Source organism: Bombus bifarius, unplaced genomic scaffold, assembly GCF_011952205.1.
Source record: "Bombus bifarius isolate JDL3187 unplaced genomic scaffold, Bbif_JDL3187 scf7180000010271, whole genome shotgun sequence".
In the NCBI taxonomy this organism is placed as follows: Eukaryota; Metazoa; Arthropoda; class Insecta; order Hymenoptera; family Apidae; genus Bombus; species Bombus bifarius.
In genome coordinates this window covers 1,376,825-1,395,702 of record NW_022885586.1, presented here as the reverse complement: position 1 = coordinate 1,395,702, position 18,878 = coordinate 1,376,825, and the positions used below count along the sequence as shown (strand labels likewise).

The 18,878-nt window shown below is 48.6% G+C and overlaps 1 protein-coding gene across 4 annotated transcripts in view; it reads left to right on the top strand.

The window, feature by feature from the left end:
- Positions 1-18,878, top strand: part of LOC117216309 (protein tiptop) — an 88,670-nt gene that overhangs the window by 37,690 nt on the left and 32,102 nt on the right. For 2 of the 4 annotated variants that reach the window (XM_033462917.1, XM_033462918.1), the window contains exon 2: positions 15,723-15,854. The exons of 1 other annotated variant lie outside the window; for it this stretch is intronic. In XM_033462917.1, coding sequence (XP_033318808.1) covers positions 15,788-15,854 — 67 coding nt within the window. In that variant the 5' untranslated portion in view covers positions 15,723-15,787. Of the gene's footprint in view, positions 1-15,721; positions 15,855-18,878 lie in introns of those variants that run through there. One more of the 4 variants, XM_033462920.1, reaches the window with a different exon arrangement.

Genomic DNA, 18,878 nt, shown 5'->3' with positions numbered 1-18,878 from the left:
TCCCTTTTCCCTTGGTTTACTCGCGATGACCCTCGGGCTACTTCGAACTGGATTCCGCGCGGGTTGTGACGCGTCGATTCGGCCAAAGTGCGTTTGACAATTTTTAATTATCGATAACGAGTTTGACCGCGAAGATAGGTCGACTGAAATGCGATGCATCGACGAACAATCGAAAACCGGGCTCTGCTCGTTCGACGATATCGTATCGTTTCCGTTGTAAGCATCGAGTTCATAAATTGTCTATTTAACACGAACGGTAGTTTGTCTCTTTACCGCGTTGGTCGCAACGATCCCGGCTAATGGTTTATCAAAGGCAGATGCGTGAAATACGATAATTCGACCGGTATGCTTTTATTCCTACGATATTCGACTAAACGCGATCGTACAAAAGTCCGTCCTCTCGTTTTTCTCCTACTAACGCTACCTGTATAACCCTTGAAAGGCAGATGGTTTTATATACGCGACAGATACTGGGTCCGAGCGGGCCTCTAGCGAAATTTTCCTCTTTAACCCATTAAACGACCAAGATTGCGTTAACGCGATATTTCATTCGCAATTTCCTTTTGGTCGATTTAGATTATCGAATTTCATTAAATCCGTAACGCGGTTACCAACTGAATTTCAAGAAATTTCTCGATATTTCTCTCGTTATTATTTCACCTTACGTTTCAATTCGACCAAGTTGACCAAGTTTTAGGAAATTTATTTACGCACAGCGATTAACGAACGAGGATCGAATCTTCGTCGTTCTAAAGTTCCACCGTCTACGACGCTAGAACGATCTTCTCGCGAATCGTTTCATCTCGCATCGTCCGCTTTCATCGAGTACATAATTGCTGGCGACTTCGCGGCTTTCCAGAAGTTTTTCGGAAATTTCTCGCGTGGGATTGCGGCAGCGTTTCGGGCGCCGCATCGATCAAAGAAACTGCCAAGTTGACGTCGCCGGACGGCTCGTAACTTACTCTCCTTGCACAACCATCTAAATATACAGAGAGAGTCTCGTGGCGCTCCGCTTTGTTTCTCCCTCTCTCCCTATCTGCACTCTGTGTTCGCCGTAATGTCGCCAGCTCGAAAAATTCACCGAGTTTTTCGCGGTCCGCTTGCTCGGTCGGTTGCATCCATCGCCGTGGATACGTAGACGATCGCGGCCCGAATAGATGATATCTCGCAGTTAGTGCTCGAAGAAGTCCGGAAACGCGAACGACGTACTTTATGTATTCGCGATAGACGATAAATTTTCTCTCTCGCCTCTTGCCACGAGCGGAAAAATTCCACCGTGAATCACCAGTTAGATTACTCGCGTCGTTGCTCTCCGGATTTCGCAGGACACAAGTATTCTGCTATGCGCGGACAGAGAGAATCGCGTTGGCGACGCGCGCGCGTGTCCCCGCGATGGCTGCGCCATAAATCATTCTTGATGATTCTCCGCGCCCGTACCTACATACTTTGCTCCACGATTCACCGCCACCCGTTACACGAACCGTCTTTAATTTCGGGATCGAGCCGAGCCTACACCGTACTCTCGTACCGAGACGAGCTACTTACTTCTCGCACGCGATCGAGTCGTTCCGTCTACACGGCATTCGATGAATCATCCCCCTCGAGATCGAACGTCGCGTTCCACGCTACCGGAACCGCCACCAAATACGAAATTCGCCCTTTGGAGACTCGCGATCGGCGCGCTCGTTCGGGGACAGTCGAACCATCGTCGGGTTAAGAATCGCGGTAAGAAGCGTAAGATGCGTTATCGCTGCGATTTCTTCCACTGAAAACAGCCTTTCAAGCTTTGTACGCGGCTACAAAAAAAGAGAAAAGATGACTGACGGAAAGCTACTGCCACGTCGAATCGTGCGTTGCACGTTTTACGATATACTACAACCCATACGATTTTTAATTATCGTATCGCAACGTCGTTACGTCATGATGGAGGATTTTCATTTCGCAACTAGTTCCATCCGCTTTTGTTTTAACGGAACGATATTATCTACCTCTCGGTGTTATCGTTAGAAGCAGAAGAAAAGCGTAGGTTTCCTCAGTTTTGCTGCACGCTTAAGGAGCTAATAATCCAATATACGAGAGGCTATTAAAACTTGATTCGGACTAACGATCACGGCTACGGTCAGATCGCGTCAACCTAGGCACCGTTCCAGAGATTTTCATTCGTCTCGCCGGAACCGCCTACCGTTAATGCCGAATCGCGTGTAAGCGACTTTGACCGGTGCTTGACTGCGCGTGATTCGACGCGAATCGAAATCGCGGAGCCACCGTGAAAAAAATCGTAATCGCGTCGAGCCTGAACCATAGACGGACTCGTGAAGAAACTTAGACGAGTGGAATTGGTTGGCGCGTTTTGCACGTTAAGAAGGAAAGGCGAGAGATTACGGTCGTAGCCGGAGGAAGGCGCGAGCGTGTGCGCGTTATAGGTGAAACACGGTGCCGGGTGATAACAGCGAATAATAATCGTGCATGTTACGTCAGCGCCGTGCATACGTGTCGAGAGTGCCACCCACTTGCACGTAGATCACTCTCTTGTCTCTTCCCTCTCTGTCTATCCGTAGCTTCTCCCCCTTATCCTGCGTTCCCTCGCGACACGACGAACTGCATTCCGAGGAGGAGCTAGGATCTCGCAACGACAGCGACCACGTCGTAACGCGGTCTATTGTCGGTGAGGCGGCGACACCACGGTTTCTCGATTCTGTAGCTGCACGCGCGTACCGTCTGTGCCAACACGCGTGTAACGGTATCGAAGTCGCGTGTAAACCGGTGAATCACGGCTCGGCACGGTTCGTTGCGTGGGAAGAAAGTGGGAAGGGGTGGCAGTGGCATTGCTTGGTCCGAGGACACTGATCCTTCGCGAGAAGTTGTCGGGCTGTCGTCTTCGTCGTCGTTGTCGTTGCCACCGTCGCAGACGTGCAACATCGACGACGCTGGAAAACGAGAAGGATGCGAGAACGATGTCTGGGTGGAGTCGAGCGAAGCTCGAAGCGATCGACCTTTCAACGAGCAGGTTGTGTAGGATTCACGGGATAGGAAAACGTAAATGCGGCATAGGCATCGGCGCGACAATGTGCAACCTTGATCTTCCAATTTAATACGCGGCGTTCGAACGAAAGGAACGTTTGTATCGGTTGTAATGGATTTCCGTCTCGCTTCCATCCTGTCAACGTTTTTCCCGTGTAGCGTGTTATCGTTCCAGGCGTTCTTCTCTGCGTGTCTGTTAGATTATGCGTTTGTAGGGAAGTGGAGGGTGGACAAACGCGCTGTACGAAAGGTATTAGGTTGTTCGAGAAGTTTCTTTCGTTTTGTAAGGAAACGATAGACGCACGATGTTTTTTGTTTTATACCGATTTATCGAATTATGCACGAACATAATAATAGAAATATTCGGAAATGGATCATACCTAATTGAACAAAATAATATATTACAAATATAAAAATTATTCTTCGTCTATTATCACCTTATGAAACTAATATATTCTCATTTTATCATTTCTTACGATTATATAACGATTCGAACAACGAGCACGAAGACGATGGGAAAGTAGCTTATCCTGATGCAAAAAAAAGAAAAAAAAATTGCTACCGATTCTCGTAGAACACGATGACCAACGCGTATAACGCGTTAGATAAATTTAACGTTTCGACGCGCTTCCGTTTACAAAAAATATTTCTACACGCGGTGCGTATCCTATACGTTGTACGAAGTTCGATGCGTTCCTCTCGCCCCTGTACCATCTCGCTAAGTTTCCTTCCCAGCCTCGCGTAGTACTCGTTACTAGATCTACGTTCGCTTCGTACAGCTCGGATGGACTCCGTTTTAGGGCGGAATGAAAATTCGTGACCGATCGGCCCGGCTGGACGTTCGCGTTAACGTCCGGTCTGGCTCGTCGACACGAGGGATTTGGTTGAGACTCGTCAAGTCGATCGATTATTTTTGACAAGGTTGATCGATAGGCGCGCTGGCAAGCGGCGAACATCGACTGTGCGTCGAACGTTGCGTCGTCGTACGGCGAGCACGACGCTCGCATCGTTGTTAACGTTGCGGGATATTAATATGCCGGATGTTACTGATCGCCGAGCTTGTTGAACTTTCTTCCGTTCTTTGGTTCATTTTCTATTCTTAGAAAATTCCATCGGTTTAAGGAAAGTAGGAAAGAATCGTTAGAGACGCGATTTTCTTCTAACAATCTCGCTGCGTCCTTTCCGTCGTTTTCCCTCGAATAATCATATTTTTCTACCATTGAGAAGTTTCTTGAGAAAAAGATCGTTGCCGATCTACGCAATCGACCAAAGATTCCCCTAAAACGTCGGACGTTTTATGCAGCCTGGCGAATAATATCGTCGAACGAGTCGATCTCTTCCACGGATCGATCGATAAATACGAAACGAAGTTGATCTATTCTTGCTGTACCAGCTTTTTCGCTTGCGCTTTCGTATCCGTATCTTGCTAGATTAATTCTGCTCTTTTCCGTATCTGTTCTTTTATGAATAATTCAGAAAATCATCAATATCCCGATCCGATAGAGTCAGCGAATCTAAAGTCACTCTTGAAAGTGTCAACGGAAACCTGAATGCGGCGTAATGGATGTGAACGGAGCGTATTTTTCATCGTTAGAGTATGTGATTTTATGAATGGAATTATTAATCGTCATAATTTGCTTTCTGTCTCCGACAACAAATCCAGCCAATCTGCTCGCAGAGTATTTACTCGTGTATTTCTTGTTTGCGAAGGAAAAAATACATTAGAATAAGCATAACTGCACAAAGTAGGAAAATATGTATTGATAGCGGCATACACGAGGCTACAGTCCGTCAACTAAATAATACTTAATTATAATAATTATAACTAAATAATAACGATATTGAAAGAAAATATTTTCATCGTTGTAACGATCACGGTTACTGTGAGAAATTTGTCTATCGTTGCGTAGTACGTTTAAGGAAGATCCCATCGTTACGAACGTTCGATCGCCACGCTCAAATAATAATTTTTTCGTCGACCGTTTTACGATTCCGTGGTACCGGCTCGTCGACCGTGTAACCCCGATTCTTCGGCGAGAAATTTCGTGGACGATCTTATATAGCCTCGTCACGGAATGCCATTCGTCAGAATTTTATCGATCGCCGTTGAAGGGGAGCGAAAGACGACGGGTTCCCGTATCGACACGATCGATTCTCATCGATCGCGCGAGTACGATTCCAATTAACCCGTTTCCACGCATCGGTGATCGGTTTACGTTTCAAGGACCTCGTAAATTCGAACGTATCGATCGTCCGAGTATCGATAATTATGATCGAGGGATATCGTTTGTTCCGTTCTCGGAGAAAGAGAAAATGACAATAATTGGCTCGTCCGTTAGCAGTCGGAGCTGGGAAACCGGCACAGTGATTCCGTCATGACGAAATCAAATCGACGAATCGTTCAGAGTCTTTCTTTCTTTCTCGTCTTATCGATCTTAATGCGTGGTTCGTCCAACTCTGTTACGCGGCATTCAGGTTTCCCTTGACACCTTCCACACTGTCTTCGCATCTTCCGACTCTATCATCGCGATACGTGACGTTGTAAATGGAATTATCGATCGTCGTAATTTGCTTTCTGGTTTCGACGACAACCACGACCAATCCGCTCCGAGAACGATTATTTATGCGTTTCTCGCGTCGATGAAAAATACGTTAGGTTACGTGCATATTGCACACAATAGGAAAATACGCGTTATACCAACGTACGTACAAACTTAAAAAGATAATATCGTAACGAGGCGCGATATCGCGATTTCTCGATGGCCTGTCGAACGATATATCGATGGAGGTACGTGCGTTATTAGTATTTAATAGCTGGACGATTACCGCTGCTCGGTGAGTTGGTCAAACGCTGTACGCGTTACGAGGCTGAACGTGTGGCAAGTTACAACGTCGTATATTTCCTGATAGGACGTTAATTGTGAATTTGAATACTAATTCACGCACGAAGGAATCATCGGATCGGTGAATCGAGATGCAAGGAGAATCGTTGGCGAAGATAGGACCGGTAGCCACTGGACGAACGAAGACGCGGAAGCGGTCGATATCGGCGTCGATTAGCCTGCGGCGTAGCTCGCAAGTGTTCGAACCGGGCAGAAGGAACGCGTAATCCAGCGTTCGGCCACGTGGCGGATATAAAAAGACTCGTTGTTGCCGACGATGCATTACATAATAGGTATTCCCGTTCATAAACAGCGGCGTTTAACTATGAATGAAGCAGAGGCCCGTGGCCGCCGCTCTCGCCCACTTCTACGCATACCTACAACGCTCGTCCGTGTACCCGGTCTTGACCTGCCTCAAATCATGTAAATCCTAATCCGTCCGCGCACGATCGTTAACTCCGCACGCGCGCCTCTCGATTGTGAATAATTAAAATATTAATGAGTAACACCGACTCACCTGGCGTACTTGGTCGCCGGTTAATTATCGATAGTCGATCCGCGTATTAAACCGCGTTAGCGATTAACGACCCGCAACCCGGCGTACGATTTATTTCCACGCGAAGATAGTGAAAAATTCATTACATCCTCCTGTCTACCGTGTCGGTACGCGGTATCCGAACGACGAACACGTACGCGTGGAAAATACGTTCTCGCGTCTGTTCGAACCGATCGGAACGGTATTTACGATTTTTCAATAGAACACGCGCTAGCTAGTCGCGGCCAGAGCAGCGTAAAATTTCGTCCGGCCGGATCTGCGTGTTTTCCTGGTGTGGCCGCGGGTAGCCAACCTGTTTAGCGCTGGAAGAGAAGAAAAGGTGGAAAAAAAAGCGTGTAAGAGGCTCAGGTGCAGGTATCTCCGGCGTCCGGCTCGAAAGATCGAGTTGCTCGATGTCTTCTCGAATGCCCCGAGAAATTTAAAACGTCTAAGCCGTCAACTTTTCCGCCCCTGTTGCTCGATGCGCCCACCCTTCCTTCCTTTGCGCGTCTCCTTCTCCTCGACTTTCGCCTTCTTAGCGCACGCCCCCCATCCTCTTTGTTCTTTTCTTTTTTTTTTTTTTTTACGTTTGTCGTCGAAGAATCGTGCGACGCCCGTGCTTTCGAGCGAACCACCCGATGGAAAATCCCGCTCTCCGGCAGATCGATCTCGAAATAATCAATTTTACGACGATCGGTTTCGTCCGTCTCGGAGATATCCTCGATGACAACGCAGTGTCGCAGAAAGCAGACAGTATTGGGTCGTTCGATAAGTTTATGCCGCGGTGAGTTTATACTCTTGATGACGTGTTTTATGAATAGAGCGATCAAGACGATCAATCTTGCAAGATCAAGTGCAGTCTAGAGAAGGCACTCGTGAGGAGGAAATCAATGAATCGCGAGCATTTAGATTCTTCCGGTTATTGTGCAATTTTTTTCTACTATTCCCGCGTCTTACATTCGAGTCAATGCCGTGCGAATAATCTAAAATAACGCGTCCAAGTTCTACGACCGGTTTTCATCGCGGAGATACGCGTACCATAGATACCGAATATGGTAGACCGATGGAAGCGTTCACACGACGATTCTCGCGAGACGCGGTATCTCGCGATACTCGTTCCGCGTATCTTGACAACGATACTTTTCCAACGAAGACGATGGACGAATCTTAAAAAAAAAAAAAAAAAAAAAAACAAGAAATGTCGAAATTCACGCGATACGTACGCAGCCTGCCATACGAGTACCACTCGTATCTCAGTGTGAAACCAGCCTAAAGCGTCTAAATAGCGGAAAAATGAACGATACGAATTTATTGGACGACCTAATAGAAAGCGTGTTCGTGTTTTTCGTCTCGTATAAGACGAGCGTTTGCTCGATCGAGCCGAGGCTCAATGGTCGTAGCCGAGTGGAAACCAAGTTTCGAGGTTTGCCTGTAGCCCCGGTGGATTGACAGCTGCGACGAGTCATCTTCCACCGCGTCATCGTGATCGTCATCGTGATCATCATCCTTATGGACGGCGGGCCACGATGATTGGCTGAAAGCGCATTTGTTTCGTGACGCAGCAGGGGCGAGAGCGCAGCGAGTTTCGTCCTTACACATACGCACGGGAATCGTACGTGCGTGTTTGTAAAGGAAGAGGGTGACGATACTCGGCAACTACAGCTCGCGCTGCTTTTACCGCGTTGAAAATTCGCCAACGGATCTAATTTCGATCGCAAGAGCGAGCAGAAAGACGCGACAAGTTGTATTTTTTCAATACATTGTCGATGGATCGCGTATCGTCGAAGCTGTCTTTTTATAAAATTCAGTTACATGGTTTGCTTGGAAGATATTCGCGTTAAGTTACGTTGGTTTCAGAGCTTTCGATCGCCACGTTAGACGCGACGTTGGATTTTGTCAGAAATTTCACGCATTTGTTACTTGTTCTCGCCGCCAATGAATCTCTGCAAGCCGGTGTCGCTTACTTCTCGAGAATCGAATATTCAGAGACGAATAAAGGACGGACTCGATCGGTTTCGCCTGGACGGAGATCAAGTAACGATCGAACAGCCCGGAAAAGAGCAGTGCAAAATTTTCCGCCCATGAATATCGAGACGTATAACTACGGAAAGATGGGCGAGGGACGATTTCGCAAACGCGAGTACACGCAGTACCGTGTTGTATAGACGCGTGGACGATCCGTAGCTGGAAGGTTGCTTCGTCACTGGACGGCCTTTGGGCTTCGCCGATGCATCGGGCGTAGCGACGAACCGAGACGGGGCTATACCGACGATTCGGAGGAAAAGAGAAATACGATGTACCCGAAGCAAAGTATCCGTAGCGGCAAGGATAATAAATAATAAAGGTATAGGTACGGGAGATTGATGGCTGCACCATGACTGACGTTCCATCAATCACCTCTTCGCCCTTCTCACCAAGGATCGACCGTCTTCGTTCCAAGTACCTCCGACTTCGTTTTCTTCTTCGTTCGTCCCTCGACCATTCGCTCCGTTCCATCCATTCCTTTTCTCCCTTCGTCCTCTCTTTCCGTAGCTTTTTTCCTGCTCGCTATTATCGTACCGGTCCTTATTAGCTAGCTGCCTTTCGCGTTCCTCGATGAATCGAGAAATGACTACCTACCGCGGCCCGAAGCTTTCTCGCTCGCGGGATCCCACAATGACTGCGCTATTTCCGAATCCTCTTATTTGCTGTTCACCTATTAAACAGCCGGCTGCCCTCTGTGCTCGCTCTCGTCTCGTGTTTTCTCATTCTTCCAGCACCGACCAACTGAATGCTTCCAACTCGTGCACGACGACTCGCGCTAATATTATGCGCGGTAATTCGTGCGTACGTTGATCACCGGCGACTCGTCAGGGCGATTTTGAAAAATAAATATTTTCGATCCATCAAATTTGACGACTGGATGATGCAACTACCGTAGCAGCGATATCGCAACATCAACGATCCTCGTGCATGCGTCTTCGTGGAAATTACGAGAATACCATTTTTAGCTTCGCCGATGCGTTTCAATCTTTTCAAATACGATATTCTCCGTATCGCGTAATTCTTACGAGTATAATTTATCGTAATTAAGTCTAAATTGAATCGTAAATTCGTGGGACGAACGACCGTATACAATTGTTCAACTTTCGATCAACGGTAACTCAAGATAAAGCCGCATAGCGTTTTGCGATACCAATTTCATCGTATTGGCAGTGTAGCGTCTGAGACTGAAGGAATCGCAAAATTTGACAAAATTCGTATTCGTTGTTCGTCGCTCTAGTCGCGTGACGCTCGCGTTTATCCAAATCGCTAATTGTCAGGATGCAGCGCGTACTCGTGATATATTTTCCGGAATCTAGTGGTCGATCAACGACTGGTCAACGGTGCGTAACGTCACTTAGAGAAGAAAGTGGAAACGTTGGCCGTTTCGATTCGCTGCGAGCCAGGAAGAGCCAGACCTGTAGGGCCAAAGTATGGAACGTAGAAGTAGAGAGTAGGAGACTGCTGCCATCCGCCAACTAATCCGTCCCCTTCGGCGTATGGTGAGTGGCCAGGACGTATCAATCGGAAGGCTGGTATAAGTTTCCGCCGTTGTGGTCCGCCGGTACGGAGGTTAGCTGTCGTGGTCAGTTTCGAATTGCGGCGATGTCAGTGACAGCTGTGCTCGAGGACCGCGTATTGAACTCACGTCCAGTCACGCTCCTTTATACCTACTTACCTTGCCCCCTCTTGCCGCCATTTGCTCTCTTTCTCTCTCTCTCTCGCTCAGTTTCACTATCTCTTTTCATTCTACCGCACTTTCTTCTCTTTCCTTCTCCTTCTCCTTCTCCTTGCTCTTCGTCTCTTCCGCACACTCTTTCCAATCGAGTTTGCTTCGACTCGCCCGGTCCTGTCCAAAGGAAAGCTTCGACCGGGTTCGGTTCACCTAATGGGACACGCGTACAACGCGCAGCCAATCGGTAATCATCAAGCGGACAAGCTGCAAGTACTTTATTAGGACGTATCGTTATTTTTTATCTCGCATCGTTTCCACTTGAAACGCACCTTTTGCTCTACCATCATTTTCGATTTCCTCGGAGCAAAGTTCTCACTCGTTCCGGCCGACAATTTTCGACTCTTTCGAAGCGAGTTTCTCGAAATCGATCGCGGCCCGACTCCGCCTAATTAAAGCATCTTATTCCCCGCGTAGGGATTACAGTATTTCGGCGATAAGAGAATTCCAGCGTATCGGAGAGAGCGTTGCCCGAGCAGAGTGCGTTTCGCCGTGAAAGGCGAGGCAAGCGTGGAGAAAAGGGTAAGAACAAAGAGAAGAAGTCGCGACAAAGAGAGAGAGAAAGAGAGATAGAGAGAGAGAGAGAGAAAGAGAGGTACATAACAGGGAGCTGTTTAACTTGCCAATTACTGAAAACCCTGGCCCATCGAGACGAGTATTAAACGGGCTTCCGACCACGGCTATATACCGACGTTTCTATTTTCCTTGGCGAACGTTATCCTCGATACCTCCGCGCTCCTCTCTTTCGTTTGGTAAGAAGGCAATACGACGAGTAAGAGCGAAGGAGACGGCATGATTTCACGAGTGCGTTGCCTTCTCTCTCGTGCTCTCGCTTCCGTTCGTCTATGGACGAACTAAACTCGGCATAACGGCGGCAAGAGGAGCAGGCACGATATTACGCCAGCGAGTCGACGATGCTCCGGAGAACGAGATCGGTGGTCGTAAGGAAGAATAGGGGACGGGACTCGGGTCGAAGCATCGGTATACGTTTCGAGACGTTCACGACGTTCCAGGACGGTCGCTCAGGGACGCTTCGACGCAACGAGCGAGCCTTATCTTCGCTATACGCTCGTAGGGGAGGTACACGGGGTGCGGCGTATCAAGCTTTCACGGTTACTTCCGTTACTCTTCGACCGCCTAGACCTACACAACATACCTGTCCTCGTTCGTTACAAATACATCTTGCTTCTCTGTTCGTAGCTACGTAGTTGAAACACCGTATCGCCCGCCGTAAGATCCAGAGTTTCCTTAGCTCGACAAAAAACAGGCACACCCTTTTTCTCTTATCCGGAAACCGCCTCCATTTCGTATTTTTGAAATTTACGAATCCGTCGGTCGTAAGTTGGTTCGCGAAGAGGCTGCAAAGAATGTTATTTTTCCTCGATTCTTATGTGGCTGCGTATTTTTGGAAAGCGATCGCCGCCGTGGTCGACGCAGAAATTACGAAAACCGTGACCGAACCGACCATCCGTACGAAACAAGCGCGAACGCTCGGCGCGAGAAGGATAGGCGACACGGAGCGACAAAAAGGGGTGTCTTGACGATTTATAATCGGTGACGAATGGGCGCGATCGCAGGGAGCCCTCGTCTCTCCGGCGTTTTATAAATGTCGCGGAGCAATAAAGACGCTCGATGGATTAGCCGTGAGCCTGGCATTCCAAAGGCAACGGATTCTATTCTGGTGATTTGAAACCAGGCACGCGCGTCCAATGAATCAATCGAAGCCTCGCTTTTTTCTCTCCTGTCTCCTGTCTCGTGCCTCGGCCTCTTCTATCTCTTCCGATACCTTTATAGTTGGCGAACGACGGACGTTTCCACGTCGGACACGTTCGATTCTCGAGATTCGTCGAATCTACGAATACGCTTCGTCGCGCGCCTTCCTTCAGCTTCGCTCTTTTACGGTGCGACAGAGGTGCAGGCTGGTCGCCCCTTTTCCACCGGAGTCGAGTCCCTCCCCGGTGAACCTCCGTCGCTCTCTTTCTTCGGCGACGCCGTGACACGAACACGCGGTATCCCCCCGCTGTTCCAAGAATTCACGTACGCGTCATAAATAGTGGCCTGCTCGCACTCTGCCGCCTCCACTTCCCCTTCTCACCCCTCCGCTTCGATTTCTCGCACGTTTCGACGTTTTCCAATATTCCAAACTGCACCGATTCCATCTGGGGTCCCTCCGAAGCTTCTTCAACGTCGCCCTCTTTTCCTGTCTCTTCTTTGCCATTCGCCCACCCCCCTGGCGTTTCTCCGCAACCTCGCGAGTATCGACCGCGAGTATCGTAACCGCCACTTTTCGAATTCCACGTTCTTTTCGTCAAAAGGACGAATCGATGACACGGCAGTATGTCAAACGTTTGTTGCATCAGGAATCCGTGTGTGAGTGTGCGCGTGTGTAATACGTATCTATTACGACTTTCGTATTATACGCGTTGGTCAGTGGATAGTTCTCCAAACGATCGTATATCGAGAAGAACGATGGTTGGGATTGATGCAGAAAAGCGATCTTTTCCTTCCGCGTTATTACAGTGGTCACGAAGTGTTATCGAGGAAGGAGCGACGAAGTAACAGTTGTGTGTAGGGACTTGGGAATATTTATTAGATGCTCTTGCACGTTTATGCGGTACTCGCGAACGTATTTGAACACGTCTGATAGGAAGCCTCTAAGAAGATGTTAGAAATCATAGCGGAATCTTTCGTGCGTTCGAATTTAATCGCGCGCTTCAACTTTTAAAAATATCGTATTAACTTAAGGAAATATATCGAGTTTTTTACAATAGCAAACAGCAATTGATTATGCACCTGAGAGCAGTGAAAAGAATTCATGCAATCGTACGTACGTCCTATTCGTTCTTGCCTACAAGTTGTAACCAACTTTTGCCGATAAACTTTTAGACAAAACACACGGATCGATCGTCTTCCATTTCAAAGCCTGTAAAAGTCTTGCAGTAATATGGTAGTTGTCAATGTTTCCCAAAATTGTTGAAAATCCTCCTTGATCTCCTCGCATAATTTTATTTACTGTTATTATTGTCATTATTATTTACTAACGAACGTTAACTATGTAACGCAACAAGGGAAACTAAATGTACAAGTTACAAAGTTACAAAGCTATAAAGTTGCGGAGGTTATGTTGCGAGTGAAACAAAACAAAACAGGAATATGTCGTTCAATATAGAAACGTGTCACATTATAAATAATTAAAATAATTGCAAACACCAAACGTGGGAAGTTGCGAAAGGATGCGGAAAAGAGATCGACTCGATCCGATAATGCGTTAGCATGTGTACATAGCCTGATAATCGTGTCCCCGTTTCTGTATTTATTTATCCATTTATTTGTTTAAACAGGAAATAACGATAAACCTCTAAACTTTGACATATAAGACAACAAGACAGGGAAAGGCTGAAGCAACGAATTTCTGAAACGCGCGTGTATCTCTCTGATGACGAAAGTGACTGCGCATCTAAAAATCGAGTCGGATGAGTAACGCTGGTTCTTTCAAAGACGCACCGATCCGTCTTGTCGAATGGAATTGGCGCCAAACGTTTTACGAGCATGCGCGCCACGTTTTAGCGTCCTCGGCGTGGGTTTGTTGTGCGTCGACCTTTACCTAACGGCTCTGTCGGAGTCGCAGCGAGCTCCCTTAGCTCCTCTCCGCTCCCTTGGCCTCCCTTCTGTAACTACCGCCGCGCAGCCACCCCCGTCGCCAACCCTGACCTGATTTATGGGATTCTCCAAGTGTCTACCCTGCCGACGCGCGTTTTCGAGCCTCCCACCCGACTCTCTCCCTTCCGCTTTCCCTCCTGTCTGTACGCGCAGACAGCTGGCTAGCATTTTCACGAACGCGCGTTTCCTCTTCTCCACGCGTTCCGATCCTTCTCCACCTTATCGCGCTTTTCACGAATCGACTTCGATCTTTGCTCGATTCCTCCTAGTTTTACTCGTTTGTTCCCTTATTCTTCAACTGCTCGCGCGTTTTCTTCATTTCTCTTTAGCTTTTTCTTCCAGAATTTGTCTTCGTCGCTCGACTCGGTTAGAGATCGAGCGGAAAAAAAGCTATCGGAATATTAATCGCGATCTATACGTGGCGTTGAACGATCTTCGAACGAACACGATACCGTCCCCCTGGCACCCCTGTTCGAAACGCCTTTCTCCTCTCTCTCCGTTTGCCCGCTAGATATGGCCGAGTAATATACGAGCACTGCATCTGTTCCCCGTGTGACGCAACGTCCTGCCATAGATCACGCTCAGGCTTTTAGAGAGTGAAGGCTGTTAAGAAAAGCGCGACGAGGACGGCGCGCGGACGCTGCACAACGAGGAATAAGAGGGACGAGGACGAAAGGATGGAGGGGCAGGCAGGGAGGGAGAGAGAAACGGAGTAAGGTTGAACGAAAGAGCATCGGAGATCCCTGTTACGGCCGAGAGAAACAGGAAAGCGAGAGAGGGAAAGCGTGGGACAAGGAGGGGCAAAGGGGCTGACAGGGTGACGTACTGTTGCCGTTAAACTCGGCAACAGACTACGACGTAAAGAGGAGTAGCTGCGAGTTCGCGACCGTTTCTCTCTAGAGCGTCGCGACACGGAAAAACAGACAAAGACTCTCTCCTTTCGTCTCTCCTTTTTATCGATTAACGATCAACGATTCGGAGCCAACGAATACGTAGACAGATATCGTTCGTTTGAAATTCGACGCGACGAGAAACGCGTTTCGATCCGGTTCGGTTCAATTCGAGAAGCTCGACGGTTATTCGCGGTGGTTCGCGACGAACGAGAAATGCGACGAGAGAGAGAAAAAGAGAGAGTAAGAGAGAGAGAGAGAGAGAGAGAGAGAGAGAGAGACCAAGAGAAACGAAAGGGAACGCGATGGTAGCCCGGCGATACGCCGAGAAGCCGTCGCGCCGCGCCGCACGACGAGCAAACCATTCAGCCGAGATATACGAGCGAGAGTTTGTTCGCGCTTATGGCCTGCGTCTGGAAAGAGGGTGGTGTGGGCGGAGGAGGGATACGAGGGGTGCGTGAAGGGAAGAGAGCTCGGTTGCCGCTTTATCGGAGCACCCTTATGCCTATTATGCCTCCTCATCCCCCGATGGTAGCGGTTTAACGCGGCCATCCCCTTGCCGCGCTAGTCGTTTGGTCGGTCACGACGCGCTGCCGAGTACGGCCGAGTACGAACGAACGGTGTCGAGTAGCGGCGACGACGGCCGACGAGTACCGAGGTCGGGCGACGGCGGGTGACGCGGCGTGGCGCGGCGCGCGAATTAAAACGCCTCATAAATATCTGAAACAAAGGCGGCCGCTTTCGAGGGCGTACGGTGGAAAGATATACGGCCGGTTAGGATGGCTGGTAACGGGTGGATAAGAGAAGGGTCGGGAATTGGTTGTGGTTGCGCGGGGGACGCGATTCGGCCGTTTCGCCCATCGTTCGGAAAAACACGGCCAAAGAGGGTGGAAAATTCTTTTCTTGTATCTGGGCTCGCGTTAAGCGTAGTTTCGTCGACCAACGAATTTTTGTGACCATTCTGACTTTTTCTCTTTCAGGTAAGTAGTGGTCTCCGATCGTTTGAAAAGCGAGCGGCCCGCAGCCGTCGCACCGGACGGGAGACATGCGCAGCAAGCAGCAGCCGAGGCCTTCTTTTCGGTGGCCGCAGCAACGCGGCGATAATCTTACCGGTAAATATCTTAACCCACGCAAACGCACGTAGCGCAGTACGCACGAGCACGCACACGTATTCCCGTTTGCACGCATTTTTATTTTTCCGTAGTAATTGTACGCGCTTCTCGCGCGTTTCCACGTTACTTCTATGCTTTCCATCCTTGTTTCCTAGATTGACAGTCGAACGTCCGTATCGCTGACCTTCGATCGGTATAAAGACAATGCAAACGCGTTAACGAGTACGTATCTACTTGCATGCGTCCTTCTTTCGCTATATCCACGTCTGACTGCATAGCGTGCGAAACTTTCCATCGGCTACAGCTAAATGATTTCCATTTCTTTGCTCTTCCTTTCGCTGCCCTTGATGGTTGATTCATAAGTTACGGCAGGTCGTTGTTAACTTGTTAACCGGAAAACACGAGTTATATCGCCGTCCTTGCTTTATTTTTATTGAAAATAAATTATGCTTTTCGAGATTTTCCGCTCGATTTATCGGCTCTTAATTCCCCGATTACAGCAGAATCCGGTTAGCAGGTTAAAAAGATAAGTATCGTACGCTGTTATCGCGTAGAGACCGAGTCGAGCGTGTTTCGTTATTCGGACGAGTCGACGTCGAGAAAAAGAACTGTCGAAATGGTAGTTCGCGACGCTGTCGCACAGAGCGTGTGCGTTCTACGTCCGTGCGTGCATTTCGCTGGAGAAATTAGAAATGCCCGGAGAGATTTATTGCCGGTTGCGCTGCGCGCAATTGTCGCAAAAAACGGGAGATCCTCGTCGCTCGTTTCTATCGAGAATCGGTCCACGGAGCGCAAACCAAAGGAGACGATGATAGTCCTGAAACGAGACTCGCCTTTCGTTCCCAACGTAAACGCGGCGCGCGTTCTTGCCGCTGATTTACGATACCTCGAACGCACATAATTATCCAACGAAACGTTTTGATGGGAAATCGTTGTCCGTTCGACGCGATAACGCGTATCCGTGTTCGTTCGAACCTCGCGCGATAACCGGGCCCGAGTACGACAACGCGGTCAGACGCAGGCGGCTGCATCGGTGCTTTCGCTTCGGTCGAGAACGGAAGTCGCCGCTTGAGATCTACGACGTCGATGGATGGATGACTGGGATGGTCGATGTTCGGTTACGATCGTCGATCACGAGGATCGATACGAAAACCGTCGAGAAACGAAATTAGGAAGATGTCGTGATCGGTTCGGCTTTCACGGGGCTTTCGATGCGATTATCTGGCTGATTAATCCGAAAATATAGACACACGCTAATTATTCGATCGTAGATATTTACGCGGTCGACTTTTTATAAACGCAACAGAAGCGACCTGATCGGATGAACGTACAGATACGGTCCCGCATCGTGGACGCTGAAACGACTACTGCTGTGCGTATTCTTCGCCCTTACCCACTTCAACCTGGGACACCGTATTAATTCGCATACGGAACAGGTGGCAGGAAAAGAGGGCAGACGGGTCTCGTGCCTCGAACACAGAAGACTGCGACGAAAGCTAGTTCGTGCAAGAAGAGGTTCGATGGCGAGCGCGTTCTAGAACCTTGGATGACGCTCGAGACAGGGCGGAGATATCGAACGATCGCGTCGCTCGAAAGCGGATAACCGACGCGGATAAAGTACAAGTCCGCGTGCGTGTGCCGGACAAACGGGGTCGTCGAGGGACACGCGACTCCTCTCTCCAATAGCCTCTAGCAGGGAATCGTGCCGGTCTCGGCGATAACCCTCGAATGACGTGACAAGCGAAATCCTGTATCCACGGTCCGGCTGGCGCGGGATATCGGCGGACGTCTAAATGAACCGTTGTACCTTCTGCTTTGATTTCAAAGAGCGGATCCCTAACAGCGGAGGAATATTCATTTAAATATCTGTCGATACTCGAGTCCGACGCGAGGGTTGCACCGATGTCAGCGCCGGACTTATGTGCCCTCCGCGTTCTCCGTTCCCTCCTCCACCTTTTCCCTCCTTTCCTCCTGCACCCGCTGCCTCTTTCACCCTTCGCCCCTGCTCTCTTTCTCCACCTCTCTCCCATTCCAATCCCGTCCCCGTATCCATCCCCGTCCTCTTCTACGGCCGCACGCGTACCTACCTGTCTACCTGCCCGCGTTATATGTATCTATACACGCCCACCAGTCGACGTCTGATCTCTGTCGCGGATACGTTCAATCCCGCACTTTGTTCGTCGCCAGTCCAATTCTATACGATCTCTTGGTTACTTCCCCTCCAGTGTCTTCTTTCGTCGCTTCCTTTCCTTTTTCACGCCTCTTTTTCTTCCCTACTTTCCTTCGTTCTTTCTCCATACGAGCTGGCTCTTTCCCTTCGATATTTTATATATCGTACGTTTACTTGTGGGATAGACCTATTGCTACGTAAAAGCGTACGTGAAAATTTCAATCAGTTAGTTGTGCAGAAATTCTCCAACTTTTTAAATTATGTGCTTCTACGATAGTCGTTAAAAGAAGACAGCTTCTTCGTATCGCTGTATACACCGAACTAGTTCGGATAACTTGGATCGTCAATCGATAGATTATGTTCTACTGCGAACAACTGCGAGCAACGTTGTCGTCGATTGCATTCGCGGAGGCGTAACCTCCCTTACAGTATCCATAGTATCTCGGAGGAAATTATAAAAATCGTAGCTTGAAATTTTCGTTCGTTCTTCTTGTTTTTTTTATTTCATTTTGACGCACTCGTGTACGCAATACCGAAGAACCTACGTCGGTTAAATAAATAAATAGATAAAAGATAACACGTAGGAGGAAGAAACACGCTGTTCTTATTTCTTCGGCTTTTCCTCAGGATTATCGTTTTGCCTCGGTTCCCCTTCCAATCCTCTTTTTCTTTCCGTTCTACTTTCGGATTCTCCGCTTTCGTCGGTTCTTCCCCTCTCGCTTTTTCCTCTCGATTTTCCTCGCTCACTCGCGGTTTTCAAACTTCTTCGCGATTCCCTTTGCGATTTCGCGCTTTACGAGCACCGTTTTCTAAAGCGAACGCGTGCAAAGCAAAGGAAAAGTAACGACGAAAGT